This window comes from Panicum hallii, chromosome 9 (genome assembly GCF_002211085.1).
Source record: "Panicum hallii strain FIL2 chromosome 9, PHallii_v3.1, whole genome shotgun sequence".
In the NCBI taxonomy this organism is placed as follows: domain Eukaryota; kingdom Viridiplantae; phylum Streptophyta; class Magnoliopsida; order Poales; family Poaceae; genus Panicum; species Panicum hallii.
In genome coordinates, this window is record NC_038050.1 from 67,993,983 (window position 1) to 68,011,346 (window position 17,364).

Consider the following 17,364-nt stretch of genomic DNA (forward strand, 5'->3'; position numbering starts at 1 on the left):
CCCGCCCCGCCGGACTCACGCTGCCGGCTGCGGTTCGCCCCTGCGGCGCCGCCGGCCGCCGCTCCACCCGGCCGCGACTCGCTCCCTGCCAAGCCGCCGGCCGCGGCTCGTCCTTGCCGCGCTGCCTTTCCCTGCCGGGCCAAGCTCCCTGCGCCGCTCCTCCTCCCAGACTAGACTGGACCAGATATAGATTCAGCCCAGACCTGACCTCACGGCTGAATTCACGCGTTTTGGGCCGGGCCGACCTCGGGCATTTTTTTCCTTTTCTAAATCTAGATCGTGTTTCAACCGGCGGAACCCGATCTTGAACAGCTAGCAGTATCTTCGTCAAAATCCCCCTCCTAAACCACCTCCCGTCGTCCCGCTCAAACCCTAATGCCGCTGTAATGGCCACGGGCTTCAGTTCGCTGATTTCCCGCCACGACTCCGGCCCGGACCCTGACCACTGCCCCCTCGCCGGGCGTGGCCGACTCACGGTTCAGCCGCCGGCGCCGACACGCGCCGATTTCTCGCCTCCCCTCCCCGGCAGGTGAGCTCATCCCGCCGGCACTTCCACTTGCAGTGCGGTGAAATTTCCGAAGGCTGAATCTTTGCGTGGTTCCCGCACAGGTGCGAAGCTTGCGTTGCCACCGAACGCACCGACGGAGCTTCCCAGCAGGTAGTTTTGTATTGATTTTAGCGTTTCTTTGAGGTGCTATTTGTTTCCTGCGTGACTATTAGACGTGATATGGCTGCGCATTTTTATGCGTTTCCGAGTTGTCAACCCGTTATTTTCCATTTCTTTCGACGATTGATGTTGATGAAAAAAAAAACTTGTAATCTGACCGTGCCCATTTGGTCAACTAAGTGTTTGCCGTACCCATTGCCATTTTCCCACCAGAGATTGTAGGTTTCCTGCCATCTGCTTTTGATCACATTTGTCTCACATCCTATATTCCTATTTGTTGTCCCATCCTAAAAGGAGATAATGTTTACCCTATGCTCAGGTTGGTTGCACGGGGTATTGGGTACCCTATCTTACTCTTACACCTTACTGATGTATTCCAGGTACTATCATTTGAACTTCAGTGAGGTGACTTGATGGTACCATTATGTGTATATGTGTGCATCTTTCAAATTATCAAATAAATGAATTTCATTAAGCAGCTCAACAGTTTGGCGCCTTGGAGAAGCGAGAAGCGGGCGCCGAGCTGCTTCTTGCATTTTCCTGCCCGCTCCGCTCAAATCCAGCGTTTTCTTCAACACATGGCCCGCTGACGCGCGTTCGCCGCAGAGCGTTCGGTGGGTTTTTCTCTCTTCTCCCCGCGCGACGCGATGCGAACGCCGTCCCAAACAGGGCCTTTGTGTACTGTTTTCCCTCTCTCTGTTTTTTAGGAGAAGCAATATATTTTAATGTACTATTGTGCTTGCAGAGTTGGCCAGGGCTACCAAGGGGTGTAGAATTTAATCCCAGCGATGGTGATCTTCTATGGCATTTAGCTGCAGAAGTTGGGAATGGTCAGGCTGAGCGCCATCCATTTATCAACAACTTTATTAAATCTGTTGATGATGATAGAGGATTTAGTTACACTCATCCTCGAGATATACCTGGTATGTAATCTTGTTGAAGTAACATCATACCTGTTCTTGTATCATTTATTTATCTGTCAGCACCTGTTATGTATTATCTGCAATCTTGCAGGTGTTAGGCAGGATGGACATGCATCATACTTTTTCCATAGAAGATTTGAGTCATACAGCAATGAGGGTGATGCAAATATTAGCTGGAAGAAAATTGGAACCTCTAGATCGATCATCTTGGATGGAACACTGCAAGGTTGCAAGGAGGTGTTTGTCCTATATGCAGACATGATGAGTGATAAAGGTTCTCAGCAAACTGATTGGAGATTACATCAATATCATATCAGAAACATAGTGAAGGATGAGGAAGAGCTAGTGTTGTCTAAAATATTTTTTGAATCACGGGACAATCTATGTGAATTGGCTGAGGAAGCTCGTGTTGAGGCCGAATGGGTAACTACTTATCATTTTCATTCCTATAATATGATTAGATTTTCTTGTAATACATGCCTTATATTTTCACGTCAAGTCTCACCTCTGATTTATCAGTTATCATTACTAAAGGACACTTTATATATGCTGGAGTGTTTGGTCGCTAGTGCTGGAAAAAGGACACAATTTACTAACCGTTTTTGTCTCTGTCTTATTTGCGAAGTTCAGTTTTCGTTGCAGATAATGGTTAGGCAAAATGATATGCCAAAAATAGAACAGTTTCTGAAGTTTTTTCCCCCAGAAACTATGGTAAAAAATGAATTTCTATTTTAGTATTGTGCTTGACATACACCAGAGGGCATTGTGTTTACGCAAGTCATTTACTCATTCTACTCATATGTTATGGCCCTTATAACGATACTTTTGTTGAAAGGACATTACTTTTTCAGACCTTCTATTAAATATTTCTGTTTCCTGCTAACCAGAATTGTTGTCGCTGCTGTTTGAACCTAGATTAGAACATTGACTATGGCATCTGGAGGTATTTGTTTATGGGCACTGCATTAGTTGCTTTGCAGCTTCGTTATTTCCTCTTATCACATGTTCTCTATCCTTGTCCTGGCAACTGCTTTATTTTTAAATTTGTATCAGTGTTGCTGTTATTCTTAAAATTTCATTGTAGTTATTTTCAAGTCCATATTAGTTAACCGTTTGAGATTACTAGACATGCTATTTCCTGAAGCTTCATATAAGTTAGTTTTGTAGAGTTTCACACTGAATGGAATCTCTGGATAACCCGTTTGAGATTATTAGACAGGCTATTTCCTGAAGCTTCATATGAGTTAGTTTTGTAGAGTTTCACACGGAATGGGTGGTTGTCTCTGGATAACTTTTGCAGGATGTTTCCACGCCTGCTGATTCAAGAGAGAAATGTACTACATGTTCTAACCCCAGAATCTATACTGAGACAGATGAGCTTGATCATATATCTCTGAAAGAGCGCTACAGGATCCTTCTAGCAGACAAAAACACTTGCACTGCTACAGTATCAGCTAGGGAATCTAGTAAAACATCTTCGAAAAGGTAGTGCAAAAAATTTATGGATTCATTATAGAGGATTGTGATTTGGTTATTATATGAATCATATTTTCTTCCCTTGACACTGCTTGCAGAAATCAAGAGGTAACAGCATACGAAGAAGATATATGTAGCATGTTGCAGGTGCTGTTACACTTTTCTTGGCTATTTGATTAATTATGTTTGCTGTTATGCATTTCTGTCACCATGTTTGGAAAATTCGATGCTTCTTAGTATATATGAAGGCTTCTCACATGCTTAACTTGCTCAATTGTATTCGCATCACATTAGTGTCAGTGCTATTTACCTACAACCATATGGATATCATTTCACATTTTCCATGGTGCTACTGCAAAACCATGCACTTTTTATTGATTCTTTTTATTCTTTAAATATGAACATGCTAAGTGGATGTTGGTACATTGATTTAGAACCTGATGTTTTAGGTTCCAAGATAGGTGATCCCGATCTAGTGTTAGAAATCCTAATAAATTAATTATTCTTTAAACCTATTCAGTGAGTGTTGCTATATATGAGCTGATATTGGTTATGGGGTCACTGAGATTGATGATCCATGCCTGGTTTGTGAGATCCATTTCCAAGAATACAATGATGTAATTGAATCCTGCTGCTGGAACTCATAAAGTGATAATGAAAGCGATGCTGAAAATTACATCTGAATTTACTAGCTCGAAGGTTTTATACTTATCGATTAATATTATCAAATACTCATTTGTGTTACTGTATATTTATATGGATTTGTTTGTGGTAATGTATATGAATAATATAATTACACCTGTTGAGCCTGAGGTTTTATTTTCTCTCACCCCCCTCTGAGAATCTTAGCGCCTTGACCTTTTTTTGTAAGTTCATACAGGAAATTTCCTCCGCACCTCCTATTATAGAGAGTAATCCCATGGATGATAGCAACAGCAGTAGGTTGCTTGGTGAAGATGATTCAGGTACCCAAATATCTTTTCAGGAATTTTTTGTTGGAAGCATTTATATCATAGTGCCCTGGACAGCTCTACCATAAATTGTTCATACGGTGTAGTTTCCTGCTCTCCTGATGGTCCTAGAAACAACATTAACATTTTTCTTAACTTACGGGCTATGTCAACTGACTCATGAGCTGGATGCAATGTTTCCTTGCTCAATCATGCCTTGTGTGCATTTACATGTGTAGAGTGATAATAATAATTCTGAGCGAGTGGTGCTAACAATTTATTGCTGGCAACTCAGGTTTCTTGAGTATTTCTGGCCCATCCGTATGCGAAGTTGGATGTTCTCATGATCCAGTGGAGGGAAATCAGGTAGGTGGTGCTGCAGCTTGTGGGAGCGAAAGCAGTGAACTTATTGTAAGAAAACAAGGGGGCCTTCTTGCTGATGTTAAATTGGAGCCTGCATTAGAAGGGTATGAGATTGACCCTTCTGAATCTCCTCGAGCAAATACTGCTCACGCTGAAGGCTCAGTACCATCTTTAGGAGTAAAAGATGAACTAAATGAGTGTGATTTACCTGGCTTATGTGAGAAAATTTCATTCAGTTCCCGTAAACGCAGAAAAATGAAAACAACAAGGTATGCTGCATGAATAACTTTTTTCATTTTTATTGTATGTTGTAAACCATGTTTATGAATAGCGTTCGTGCAGTTATTCAAATGAAAAAACACTTGAAGAAGATGCTTGCACTAATGATGAGGGCATTGCTTACTGTTCTCGTCAAAGGAGGATGAAGAAAACAGCCACGTATGCTGCATTTATAACTTGTATTTTCTTTTTGGGTTTACACTTTGTTGAGGTACTATGCTTACAAAAATGATGTGCAGGGTTTCGATTGAAAAGGCACTTGATGAAGATGCTCCAGGGCTTCTACAGGTGGCTATTTGTTGCATATATACTAATTACGTATGAATATAATAATCTTTCATTCTGTGATTCTCTGTGCTTCATTTTTTTTTTTGGCCTGCAGATTCTTCTAACCAGAGGAATAGTAGTTGAGGAAATCAAACTTTATGGTGCAGAAGAAGATAATGAAATGATTCCAGATTCATCAGAAAGTAGCTTTGAAGATCTTGAAAATGTCATTGCAAATGTAAGATGTTCTATAGCAGTGTTTAGTACAACAACAAATGAATAATTTCATCTCTGAGAAACAAATGAGTGAATGACAGTTTAATTTGGTGAAAGATTCATAACCCCACAACTTGAACAAGTCGCAAACTAGGATGGGAACATTTGAATATGGCTGCGGAGTGTGAAGTGTTTATTCTGGGTTTGGTAGGAAATTTCGAATATTAACTATAGCGCAACTGGAAGCAGATTGAATGGTTTTCCAATAAATATGCTGTTAGCCTGACAACTATATTGAAGAAATATGTCTCATATCTTTTTCTGCAATTGCCGATGTAAATTGGTTATTTGTTGCGAGCGTTTCTGTAGAGTTCAAAATTGATATGCTAAAATCATATTAGTACTATATACTATCCTCTAATAATGGGGGCTTTGCATCAGGACATGATACTTGCTAGTAATCTACTAATCTTATAAGTATCCAGAGTCTGCCACTTACTGTTTGGACTTCATTAGCAGCTTAGATAACTACTAGAGTGAACATCAATTATGCTAAAAGGGACAAAACTTGACCCTTGGAAAATAGTCAAGTTGCCAATAAGAATATTGTATTGGCCATATACATGGGTAGATGAGCTATACCTCCTGTTTAGACTAGAGGGCAGCTCTCATGTATCCCTCTTGATGTTGTGCACTCTACATTTATAGATGCTACTCAAAGAGTTTGTAGACAGGCATAGATCTTGTATTTTATCTATAAACTTTGTACCTGATTGCTGTGTCGAGGGACTGTAGTTACATCTTTTGTGTTATGGACTAATGCTATTTGCTCAATGTGCAGATATTTCCAAAGAGAACATCTCTGTTGAAACTGTCAATAGCTAGACATGAAAAGGGGGGAAAGGCTATTTACTGCTTGTCCTGTTTAATTTCTCTTATTGAGCAGGTATTTTCTCACATGCAGACATTCTACCCATTAAGTTTTCATTTCATGCAATCTTGAGAGCTTTATTCATTTTTTTTCTCCTCTTGTAGTCGCGCTACCTTCAATTCCGTGACTGCCCTGTGGAATGGGGATGGTGCAGGGATCTGCAATCCTTCATTTTTGTATTTAGAAGCCATAATAGGTTCCTCTTATCCATTAATCTTTCCCCAATATTTCTTGTCAAAATGGTTGGAAGGCTTGTTTTAATGGTTCCCCTTTTCATCTTGCTACACAGGATAGTTCTTGAACGTCCTGAATATGGTTATGCGACGTATTTCTTTGAGGTTGTGCAATCGCTGCCAATAGAATGGCAGATCCATAGGTTGGTTATTGCAATGAAGCTTAGTGGCTGTGGAAGGACAGCTCTTATTGAAAACAGGCCATTACTGGTAAGGCTTCTTGCTTCAGTATGCATTTTTCTTTTTTCAAGGCTTTTAAAAACTGGTTACAGGCCAGCCAGCTACCTAGTAGCAATCATATGGTGCAACTGGGGCCTATCGTGCGACCTAACTGGTGATTATGTGGTAACAAATAGGGGCTCCCGCTCCATGTGGCCTAGTGGAGCCACTGATTTTTCTTTCAGTTTCTTCGCACTATCTTGTGCTGCTGATTATGGTTACAATATATGTAGATATGCTAAATTTATATGTAGCAGTGAGGACTTGGTGGGTGAACTGGAATGTGGCTTTGCTCCCGTTTTTTTCTGAATCCTGGTCCCGCTCAACCCACTTATGTAACCTTCTCGTCCAAACAATATATTGAGGATCCTTGCTAGCTCTTGCTGTAAAGTAGTACTTAGCCATTATAAGGTAGTCTAGGTCTTGATGTTTATGATTTCTCTACCAGTGCATTGACAACCAGGTTTGCTAGGTTGAGAATATGGGACTCATGTCTTGTTACTTTGTTCTGCTTCCATCATGTGCTTCAGGTTGGTGAAGATTTAACAGAAGGCGAGGCACATGTTTTGGAAGAATATGGCTGGATAAGAAACACTGGTCTTGGGACAATGGTCAACTATCGTGATCGTGTGGTCCATGACAGGTGGATGGAGAAAAGTGTTAGCGATTGGAGGGCGAAGATAGGGAAGCTTCTAATGACTGGTTATGCTGAGGGCCAATCAGTCACAATTCACGGTCCAAAGAAAGTATCAGACCTGTTGGAAGCTACTGGGGATGCTGAAATTGATATAAAGTTGGAGGATCCTTTTTGAGATATCTGTTGTATATAGGTACAATATGTACTTTGTAGTATGTAGAGCTGAATGCATCCAACTAAACTTTCGGTTGTACAAAAGTAGACTTGTAACTTTCACCAAGTTAACTTATCTGGCCTTGACTATAGGCTAGTGATGGGTAGCCAATTTGTGTGTGCCTCTGTAGGTTTGAGGATAGCGATGTTTATGCAACTGTTGTTAGCAGGACAGTTTAGTCCGGTTGAATATACTTGGTTCATAGCGATATGGAGCAAGCAGAGTATTGTAAATTGAATCTGATGTACTTATAAACTCCCTCCGTTCCAAAATATAGATCCTTTTGGCAAATTTAGATACATAACTTTTTCTATGCATCTAGATAAATATTATATCTTATGTCTAGATATATGGCAAAAATTATGAATCTAGATTTGCCAAAATGATCTAAATTTTGGAATGGAGGGAATATTTGTTAACTGGATCCATTGGTGAGTAATTTTTTCCTAGGGAAGTTAATACTTATTTTTTTACCAGTTTTGTAGCTGTCAAGCTAATGTACGTAGCAGGTTATAAAAATATCCCGCGGGTTTTTCTGGATAACCTCCAGCACTACAGCGGTGAAATCGTTTAACATCTCGCACTATACTAATCACTCATCAGAAGTATGTCGCAAAAGAATGAAATTGCAGTTAGAAGCCCATTATACGTCTGCAGAGTACACAATGTACAGGCTGAGCATTTTCATAAAAAGAATTGCTAGTTGGACAAGAGATTCCGGCAGTCTGATAATCTTAATTTGGTGAAGAGCATCATATCCAAACAACATCAACTCTGTTACGACCGTAGCTAGATTTCTGGGTAAACACTACTCGTCAACAGTGTAAACCGTTACGTTTTGCACTGCCAAATTATATTTAAACGTTCACGCGATGAGTTCAAAATTGAATGGGGGAGAAGATAACTGCAGAAATTTATATTTTGAATTTTATTCCGGCAGCATAATGTAGAATCTCAATCTCAATTCTGAAGAAATCAATGCCCCGTCCTGCCTTTGAGGATCTTGGAAACGGCCCGAATAGTCGAAGGCGTGGTCCGGCAGCATCCTCCGATGAGGCTGGCCCCGGCCTCCTGCCATCTCTTGGCGAGCGCGTCGAAGCTCTTGTGACCCAAACACTCGGCCGGCTGCCATGCACACAGAATCAGTTTGTTGGCGAGCAAAGCTCCAGGTTTTTGTTCGGAAAAAGCGCAAAAATGTCATGTCCACTCACCAGCCACCTCTTTGCTCTCCCGTCCCAAACCTCGCCGCTGTTCGGGTAGACAGCAATCGCCTTCTTTGTTTGCTGAGGGGAACAGAAAGGAGAATTGATCAAAGAAGCATACATAACAGATCATCATGTTCAGACAACTGATTAACCAGTATGAAGGTCAGAAAGGAACTGCTGTGCGGAGAGGAGGTTGCAGACCTTCCTGAACTCGCCTATGATGCCCTCGATGAATTGAGGCGGCGTGCAGTTCACTCCTACAACAGCAACCTTCTCGCTCGCGTTCAGAATCTGAAGGCAGTCTGCGAAGCTTTCCCTAGAGCACAGGTGCTTGCCGTCCACGGAGCTGAAGCAGATCCAAGATGGGACCTGGATGTTCTCCTCGTCTAGAAGCTCAACCAATGCCTACACGCGAAATGGTTATTCATTTCAGTCTGGGGACATGAGAACATCAGCTCATCCTGCGTTTCTTGAACTATAAACAGCAATTCGTTTCACATCGGGGTTCAGATTCGGAATGGACCTGTGCCTCCATTTTATTAGGAATGGCCTCAAATGCAATCAGGTCAGGGCCAGCACCTGCAAGGACCTGCAACCGGCGCCTGTGGAAGTCCTTCAGTTTCTCAATTGTGATGTCAGCTCCATATGATCCACTGTAAAGATCCAAGATATGAGTGTCCCCGACGCGCATTAAGACAATATAACATGCCCTAGGATGTGAATTCATAATGCTGCTTCATCGTTAATATCCTGATGTTACCTGTACTCTGATCCATCAGCGAGATAGGCTCCATAGCTTCCGATGGATGCAGCGACTAGGGCACGGTTGTAAATAGGCTTCGACTTCCTCAGTGTGGACTTCCAGAATTCGTCCCGTGCTTCCAGGGCCAGTTTTACACTTGTTCGCAGTAAGTCTTCAGCCTCATCCAGAGACATTCCTTTGGCTAGGAACCCTGGGATCGTTGCCTGCAGGAAAAGATAGATGAATTCCTAGAACTGGTAACCTTTGAACCTCTATGGCCTATTGAATTGCAACATGAAGCAAACTTTTTTTTTCGAGCTTAACATGAAACACAACCATGAACAACAGAATTTGGTCTGTCATGTCTTCTATAGTTCTGAAGAAATGATGACGAAATGATGATGAAATGATGAAATGTCTTATATCCGTGTTTCAGCTCTTGGATACCTGGTAGGATGATGAAATGATGACGTCAGCACCTGCTTCAAGGTACTGCATATGAACCTGGACAAGTATAGTAAAGGGGAAAATATCAGCATGGTCCCATTTCAAAAGCTTGAAATTGATGTCCTTTTGTTGTTCTAAATTCTAATTTAATGTTCCAGAATTTTCAGTCCATAAGACTGATAGATGGGCCCAGATGTATTGGTGTGTTTACCTATCCTGCCTATCACTGCTATTTCAATATGTTTTGCATCAAATTACAATTCAGAATCTGGTGTGTTTACTGACAGATGGTTTCAAATTTTTTCACAAGATTACAATTCAGAATCTCCGGTGTGTTCACTGACAGATGGTTTCAAATTTTTACACAAGATTACAATTCAGAATCTCCGGTGTGTTCACTGACAGATGGTTTCAAAATTTTGCACAAGATTACAATGCTAATTTCTGCTAATATGTAATGTCTAGTTTAAACAAACCATGCTATTTTTTTAAGGAAAAAGCAAGGAAGTCTAAGGCTGAAGGCTGAACGTTCACACAGAGAATGGTTGAAGTCCAAAAAGCTATGTAGTTGGTATCCGTCCAAAGTGGAAAAGGAAAGAGTAAAAGCAAGGGGAATTCTTGTGCTGGTCACCAGTCACCACCGTCCCCAAAGGAGCCGAGAATTCAACCTCTGCCACCCTTGACTTGGTTCATTTGACCTAAGCAACAGGCTCATAGACTGAACTTTTAAAACTAACTCCGCCACACAAAAAAAGCAGAACAGGCACATTTCGAGGAAACCTAGATCGCTATTCGGCGCAGCATTAGATTTGCCTAAACATTAAATATACAGTCACACACAGCGCAGCAAATTATTTATTTCCCACGGTGAACAGAAAAACACTTCATCTGCTGCAACATTGCATCGAGCACGTGATGGGTGCACCGCGCGCGGTGCCCATTGTCTGCCGCAACTCGCAACAAGTACGCAATGCAAGCAACCGGTGGCGCGGCGCTGGCGACGAGGTGCGCGCCAGTTGTCACCTATGCACATGCCGGCACGTCGGCGGGGGCGGGGCGGTCAGGGCTGTTACCTCCTTGACGAGGTGCGGCCTGGCGATGAGGCATGCGGCGCTCCAGAGCGGGTCGTTGATGTCGGCGCCGAGCGCCTCCAGCTGCGTGGCGAAGCCGCCGTCGATCACCGCGCACCCGCCCGCCCTCGCCACGAGCTCCTCCACCGCACCCATCTCCCGCCGCCGGTTCGCGCACAGTTACGCAGCACGCGGAGCCAATGGGGGAGCTGCTGCGACGTGATGAACTGAGGAGCGAGAGATATATATTGGTGAGACGAGAATGAGATGGCATGCGGGTAGGTAAAGGACGACTAAATTTGGCGACAAGCCAAGCAATCCAAGAGGCCGATCGCGAGCTCACCAATGCCAACGAACGTGGACTGGTTCCTGGGGTAGGTGCGCTCGCAGATCAGCCGGAGCGTCCAGGACCACGATGGCCGGATGATGGATGGGCTCTGCTTCAAGTTTGAACCGGCGCAGCGCGACAAGGACGCGTCGTAACGAGCGTAGAGATAGAGGATCGCGGAGTTTAAGGGCCATAAAAGCTGCCTTTTCTTGTTAAAAGAATATCTTCCAGGTGTGATCTGTATTTCTATACGAGGATCATACCGACCTGTGGAATCTGGGAAGCACAAGAGATGGAGTTGAGTCTTGGGGGTCAGGAACCAGATGCGGCAGGTAGGAGGGAATTGAGCGGCCAAAGTTTGACGATGTTTGCAGCGAGTGTCACCCCTCTAGACGTGACGCGTTGGACGGACGACGAGTTCAGTCCACTCCAAGAATCGGGCGCCGGTGCAACCACCCAAGAGTGAAGAACCGGTCACCACAATTCGGGCAACGTCCAACCAACTGCTACACCCGAGGCCCCGAATCTAAACCAACGAGCCAGTCGGGGACTCTCAGTTTCAACAGGTTTGGACTCTGGAGTTTGGACCAAACGCCGGCCGGGTTGGGATGCTTTTTTCTGACAGGGCCGGGTTGGGCTGCTTTCGGACTTTCCGGTTGACCCGCGTAACAATCAGGTTGAAAATATCGCCAGTACTCACTTTTGACGGGCTTCCTCGGGCCCATTGGGCCAATCAGGCCTCCCATCCAACTGCCACCTGCCAACCACCAGCCGCCGCCGCCGTGCGAGTGCGACCGTGCGAAATTCTCACGTGCGGAACGCCGGCGAGAACCGACGCGGCCGATCCGATCCCAGCGCCCCGAGCCGCGATGCGGTTACACGCACGTCACCCGCCGGCGACGACTCCACACGCCGTGCCTTTGCTCTCATACGCCAGTGGATTCGCCGCACCGCCCGCGCGGGCCGTCCGGGCGCTTTTCCCGTCGGCGGCCGCGAACTCATACCGGCGACCGTGGGCCGCCCGGCGAGATCAGCAGCGGCAGACGTCGGCCACGACAATAGAAACGGCATACGTGATGATTTCATCACGATTCTAAGGCTGACTCCAACGGGTGGCAGCCATTTGGGCCATCCATCCCGGAGTTTGCCTGCCCCGTCAATTTTACATTGCCATCGATGGACCTGCTGTTTCCAACGGAGCAGCTAAAATAGCTGGAGACGTTGGCCCAGGCTGGTTCGCGCCACGGAAAGGAAAAGTGCCGCGCTAGTTGCCGCCACAGCAGCGAAAAAATCGCCCCATCGGCGCACCTCGTTCCGAGCTGCGTAGCCCCCGCCGGCCGCCGGTACTCGCGTGGCCCAACTCCGCCTTTGAGGCGTGGCGGAGGCGGAGGAGCTCCGCCTCGGGGAGGACGAAAGTGCGTCGGCGGCGGTGAAGTGGTCACTGGGCGCGACCCTGCGGGGAGGAGGGGAAGGCGCGTCGGTGGCCGAGGCGACGAGGACGGGATGCGCGCCGGCGGCGGTCGAGGCGGGGAGGAGGGGAAGGCGAAACCGGGGGGGGGGGCACAGGGGCGCGACGTCGGGCGGGGGCGGGCGCGGCGACGGCGGCAGGGGTGGGGGGCGCGGCGGCAAGGCGGGGGCAGTGGCGCGCCGGCGGGCGGAAGGCGGCGGGGGCAGGGACGGGGCCGGCGGCAAGACGGTGGGCGGGCGGCGGCTGGCTCCGGGGGCAGGGGCGCGGGGGGGGGGGGGAGGGGGGCTGGGCCGGTGCGCGGCCGCGGGCGGGCGGCGGTGGGGGTGGGGGAGGGGGCCCAGGGGCGCAGCGTCGGGCGGGAGGCGGCGGGGGCAGGTGCACCGGGGGGGGGGGGGGGGCAGGCGCGGCGGCGGGCTTCGGGCGGCAGGGGCAGGGTAGCGGAGGCGAAACCGATGGAGACGGAGGGGGAGCGGGACGGGGAGAACGAAGCCGCCGTGCTGCCGTTGGTAGGAATGGGCCCAACACCGATCGCTAGCGGCTACGGTACCAGGCAGTTTTGCTGCTTCTCCCTGCTGCCGCTATTTTGGCTAGCCCAAATGGCTGGCCCGTTGGAACACCCATCCGAGCACTGCAGTACCCGCGTAGGAGCCATTTTTATTTTGCCTGCCCGGATGGCTGCTCCGTTGGAGTCAGCCTAACCGCGGAACCGCCGGAAAGACCACGAAGCTAGCGGCCGAGTACGTGCGTGGCGTGGCCGCTCCGGAGCTCGAATCGGAGCTGGCCTCTTCCAGCCGGCCGCCGGGCCGTACGGCCACGAGCTGGCAAAACTTTCCCTCCGGCCGTGCCTATACGCAAGCACCGCCACGTCTGCGCGGCACGGCGCAACGGCGAGGCTCCTGGCCTGTTGCCGGCTTGCCGCCGTCGCGTCTCGCAATGAAGAGGCCCCAACACCCAACCGTAACCGTGGACGAAGCGAAACGCGCAACAGCGACTCGCTGGACGAGCCGTTCCGGGATCGTTCGTTGACCAGGGAATAAATTCCGCCAGCCGCGACGGCGACGCGACGTGATGGAAGCGGAACGGAACCGATCGCGATGACTTGGACTCGTGCTTGTCAAACGCGGCGCGCTCTCCGCGGCGAGCAAATGCGCCGTCCTGTCTGTCCTGTCCACCGGTTGGCAAGCTTTCCCACTCGTTTGTTCTTGTCAGAAGGGTAAGGCTTCCGCCCTGTTTAGTTCCGGACGCGTAAACGAAAAAAAAAAATTTCAAAGAAATCTTACCAATTTGAAGTACTAAATAAAGTCTATTTATAAAACTTTTTGCATGGATGGGTTGTAAATCGCGAGACGAATCTAATGACGCTAATTAATCCATGATTAAGCAATAATTAGCGGATGGTTACTGTAGCATCACTGTTGCAAATCATGGATTAAGTAGGCTCATTAGATTCGTCTCGCGATTTACAGCCCATCCATATAAAAAGTTTTATAAATAGACTTCATTTAGTACTTCAAATTAGTAAGATTCCTTTAAAAATTTTGCGTTTACGGTTTTTTTCGTTTAAGGGACGGGAACTAAACATGCCCTCAGTTCCACGCAAAAACTTTCGTCCTATGCTCACACAATGGCACAAGCCTATCGAAAAACAAAAGTGAATCCGCAGGAACTTGATCACATCGTGGGTCTGTACTTTCTCCACTGTGATGTGAGAGGAGAGGGCATTCCGGAGAACCAAAGGACAGCATTTGCTCTGAATTCACTTGTGCAGGATTCTTTTCAGAGTCTCATTTGTGACAGTCATACATGTGGCCTCAGATTAAGAAGCACTGCAAGTCTGCGACTCTGGGTAATCAATGAGCCGAAGGGAACTAATAAACGGCAATCAGTTGATAAATAAGAGTAGGTTCAGGTGTGCAGTCCGCAGGTCCGAGTCCTTTCGATCTCAGCCAAGTTTCTTTTCTTGTCAATACGCAGTTAAGTACAGCTGCTTCGAGGCGTGATCGTGCCTCTCAACTGTCATCGCCTTTGAATAATGATGATGATGATGTGGATCTGTTTGAATGAGCTAAGACTAATTGTTAGCTAATTAAAAAGTTTAAAAGTTAGCTAACTAGCTCTTCATCCATTCCAAATCATAGATTATTTTTTATTTTCCTAGATATACAATATAAACTATAATATATATATATATATTGGTGCATTGCAAAAGTTTTATATATAGAGATACCAAAACTACGTACACAATAGAACAATTTGGGACGGAGGGAGAATATGTTTGGATCCCCAACCTAGTTGGGGTGGTAGTCCAAATTAGCTCACTACTAGCAAATATTTTTAGGGGGGTAAAAATATATTTTTAGAGGCGGGTGCGGAATCCGCCCCTACTTCTCGCAGCTAGAAATGCTATTTTTAAAGGTGGGTAATGCGTCTATCCCTACAAATTAATTTCCAAAAAAATAAAAAATCAATAAAAAATTAAAAACAATATAATAAAAAAGAAAAAAATAGTGCAGCCAACCAGTCACCACAAGCCCCTGTACTATTGAGGTACAAATTTTTTGATGAAATATGCACACTTGCATCACCAGGGGGTCGAACTGTATATCTCAAGCCTCACGCGTACCTTCCTCTCCACCATACTACACAGACACTTGTGGCTCTATAGGGTATGCTATTCTTTTACATTAACTCTAAAATTAATTTCTAGGGGCGGGTGATGCCACCACCTGCCCCTAAAAATATTTTTCTAATTATTCTGAAAATTTATTTAAATCTTTACTTTTAGCAAAATAAAAAGTGAAACTTCCACACTATGGTTATTGTGAACCGTAGATAAAAAAAATATACCAAATATATTTCAGTGTATATAAAGATTAAAATTGTGGAAACTTCAAAGTATGACTTGAGTTGCATGAGATAATGTACAATTATAGCTATTAGATAACTTATAATAATTTTTGGACTAATAAATGACTTTAAATGAAAATTTTATCAACTATAAAATTGTAGGTCTCGTCAATCTATATAATTTTCGTAAAAAGTTTGACTTTATCCGAGATCATATGAAAAAGTTATGAATTTTTTTTGCGTGGAACATTTGTAGGTGCGGGTGATAATGTCACCCGTCTCTAAAAACGGTGGCCAACAGGTGATACCATCACCCACTTCTAAAAATACATTTCTAGAACAGATCAATTGCTACAATAGAATAAAAACTGTAGAAACGGGATACATTTTAACCCGTTCCTGGAATAGAAATAGAGCGTTCGTTTTTTAAGGAGCGGCTCCCTCCTAACTCCAAAGTAATTGGACGCTTGACTAATTTTTAACTCGCTAGCTCTAGCACCACAAATTCACAGCACTAAATTTTCTAGCGCGGGCTGGCAATGCTCAACCATATTCGTTAATGGGCCGGCCTCCAAATCAGTCTGGCTGGACCGGACCCATGTGATGAAATCGCTGACGCAACCCACGGCCAGGCAGGCGGGCGCTCGCTCACACGATAGAGAGAAGTTCACCCGTAGAGGACGTGCGTACGGCGAGGTTCGTATGAGAAAACAATGTCATCGACCCGACTGCTTCTGCCTATCGGCCGGTCCAGATCGGCTCACCTGCGCACGATGATCACTGGAATCTTAAAGACGGATTAGGAAACGGTTGGTCGAACGGTTGGGTCTAACCGCGCGCGCGCGGCAAATGACAACGACGGCATCATCTCTGTCTATCTAGCTGACGTGCGATGCCGCTCGAAAGGGTACGCGGGGAGCAGAGAGGTAGGTAGCTGGGTTTTGTTTTGATCAGTTTTTAGCCTTAGAAAATGATCCATGAGGAGTAGAGCGAGCCGTAGATCCCGTTCTGGTTAATTAGCTGCATGCAGTTGGTACGTGCTCGATCGGGGCCGGAGGGCATCGTTTTCCCTGCGTGTACGGACGGTGATACACTCCAAAGAAGTCTAGTTTATTAATACTTGATGACGAGATGAGCAGATATCTTGAGAATTGTTGAAATATAGGTAGCCGTATAAGTGTTGAGAAAAAGGTATTGTACGCTAGGTACCACTCTTGATATATGCCGCTGTTAACTGTTCTTAGAAGCTGAAATCAACTCCCAACGCAAGGGCCAAACGGTACACGGATCATGTCCTAATTTACAGCAGCATCTCGCATGCACGTCAGGTCCTAGCTCGATGATGTCCCTAGTTTCAAGCAGCATCTCCCAATGCAAGGGTATGCATATCAGGTCCATGCATGTCAGCCTGTCTCCCGTTATTTTTTTTAATGAAATCTTCTGATCATGTTCTGATCGGTAAATGACTCACTACTACTGCATACTATATCTCTCGTACCACCAACTGATGTGTACACCACGATCGACAAGAACCATCAAGATGCGAAAGCGAAGCTGCATCTTACATACGTAGTACCACAACAGATACACGCACAAGTTTCCAACAAAAACATGTGAGGTAGCGGTCCGCCTCTAGAGATCTACCCATCCACACCAACCCAACGTACACTGACGTCTGACGATGATGCATATAGGTTACCACTAGAGCACTAGTATACGACGGCATCGATCAGGCCTACTATTAGCAGATTTCTCCAAGTTACAACGCAATTGGACTCGCTGTTCCGGCCAGTGCGTGACCTCAAGAGCCAAGAGCCACCCAATGCATGACCGATCCGGCAGCGACTTGCTGCAAATGCGATCGATTGCCGTCGTGAAGCTG

At 45.8% G+C, this 17,364-nt stretch overlaps 2 protein-coding genes across 4 annotated transcripts; one reads left to right on the forward strand and one right to left on the reverse strand.

The window, feature by feature from the left end:
* The first annotated feature begins 11 nt into the window (after positions 1-11).
* LOC112875626 lies at positions 12-7,666 on the forward strand. 2 transcript variants are annotated; one of them, XM_025939547.1, is made up of 15 exons: positions 48-529; positions 610-658; positions 1,413-1,590; positions 1,682-2,013; positions 2,891-3,075; positions 3,165-3,213; positions 3,947-4,031; positions 4,312-4,648; positions 4,722-4,817; positions 4,898-4,946; positions 5,041-5,163; positions 5,983-6,087; positions 6,177-6,268; positions 6,362-6,515; positions 7,055-7,666. In XM_025939547.1, exons 1-15 carry the CDS (start codon positions 387-389, stop codon positions 7,334-7,336), a joined length of 2,259 nt encoding a protein of 752 aa, XP_025795332.1. In that variant the 5' UTR covers positions 48-386; the 3' UTR covers positions 7,337-7,666. The 2 variants fall into 2 exon arrangements, with proteins under 2 accessions (XP_025795333.1, XP_025795332.1); XM_025939548.1 differs by lacking the exon at positions 7,055-7,666 and having other exon boundaries at positions 12-529; positions 6,367-6,515.
* Positions 7,667-8,090: 424 nt separating this feature from the next.
* LOC112875927 (homocysteine S-methyltransferase 1) lies at positions 8,091-11,293 on the reverse strand. 2 transcript variants are annotated; one of them, XM_025939936.1, is made up of 8 exons: positions 11,183-11,293; positions 10,843-11,066; positions 9,770-9,826; positions 9,341-9,546; positions 9,104-9,233; positions 8,782-8,985; positions 8,587-8,658; positions 8,091-8,500 (listed from the first exon to the last, which is right to left on the reverse strand). In XM_025939936.1, the coding sequence occupies exons 2-8, from the start codon at positions 10,993-10,995 to the stop codon at positions 8,351-8,353; spliced, it is 972 nt and encodes a 323-aa protein (XP_025795721.1). In that variant the 5' UTR covers positions 10,996-11,066; positions 11,183-11,293; the 3' UTR covers positions 8,091-8,350. The 2 variants fall into 2 exon arrangements, with proteins under 2 accessions (XP_025795721.1, XP_025795722.1); XM_025939937.1 differs by lacking the exon at positions 11,183-11,293 and having other exon boundaries at positions 10,843-11,092.
* Positions 11,294-17,364: the final 6,071 nt, after the last annotated feature.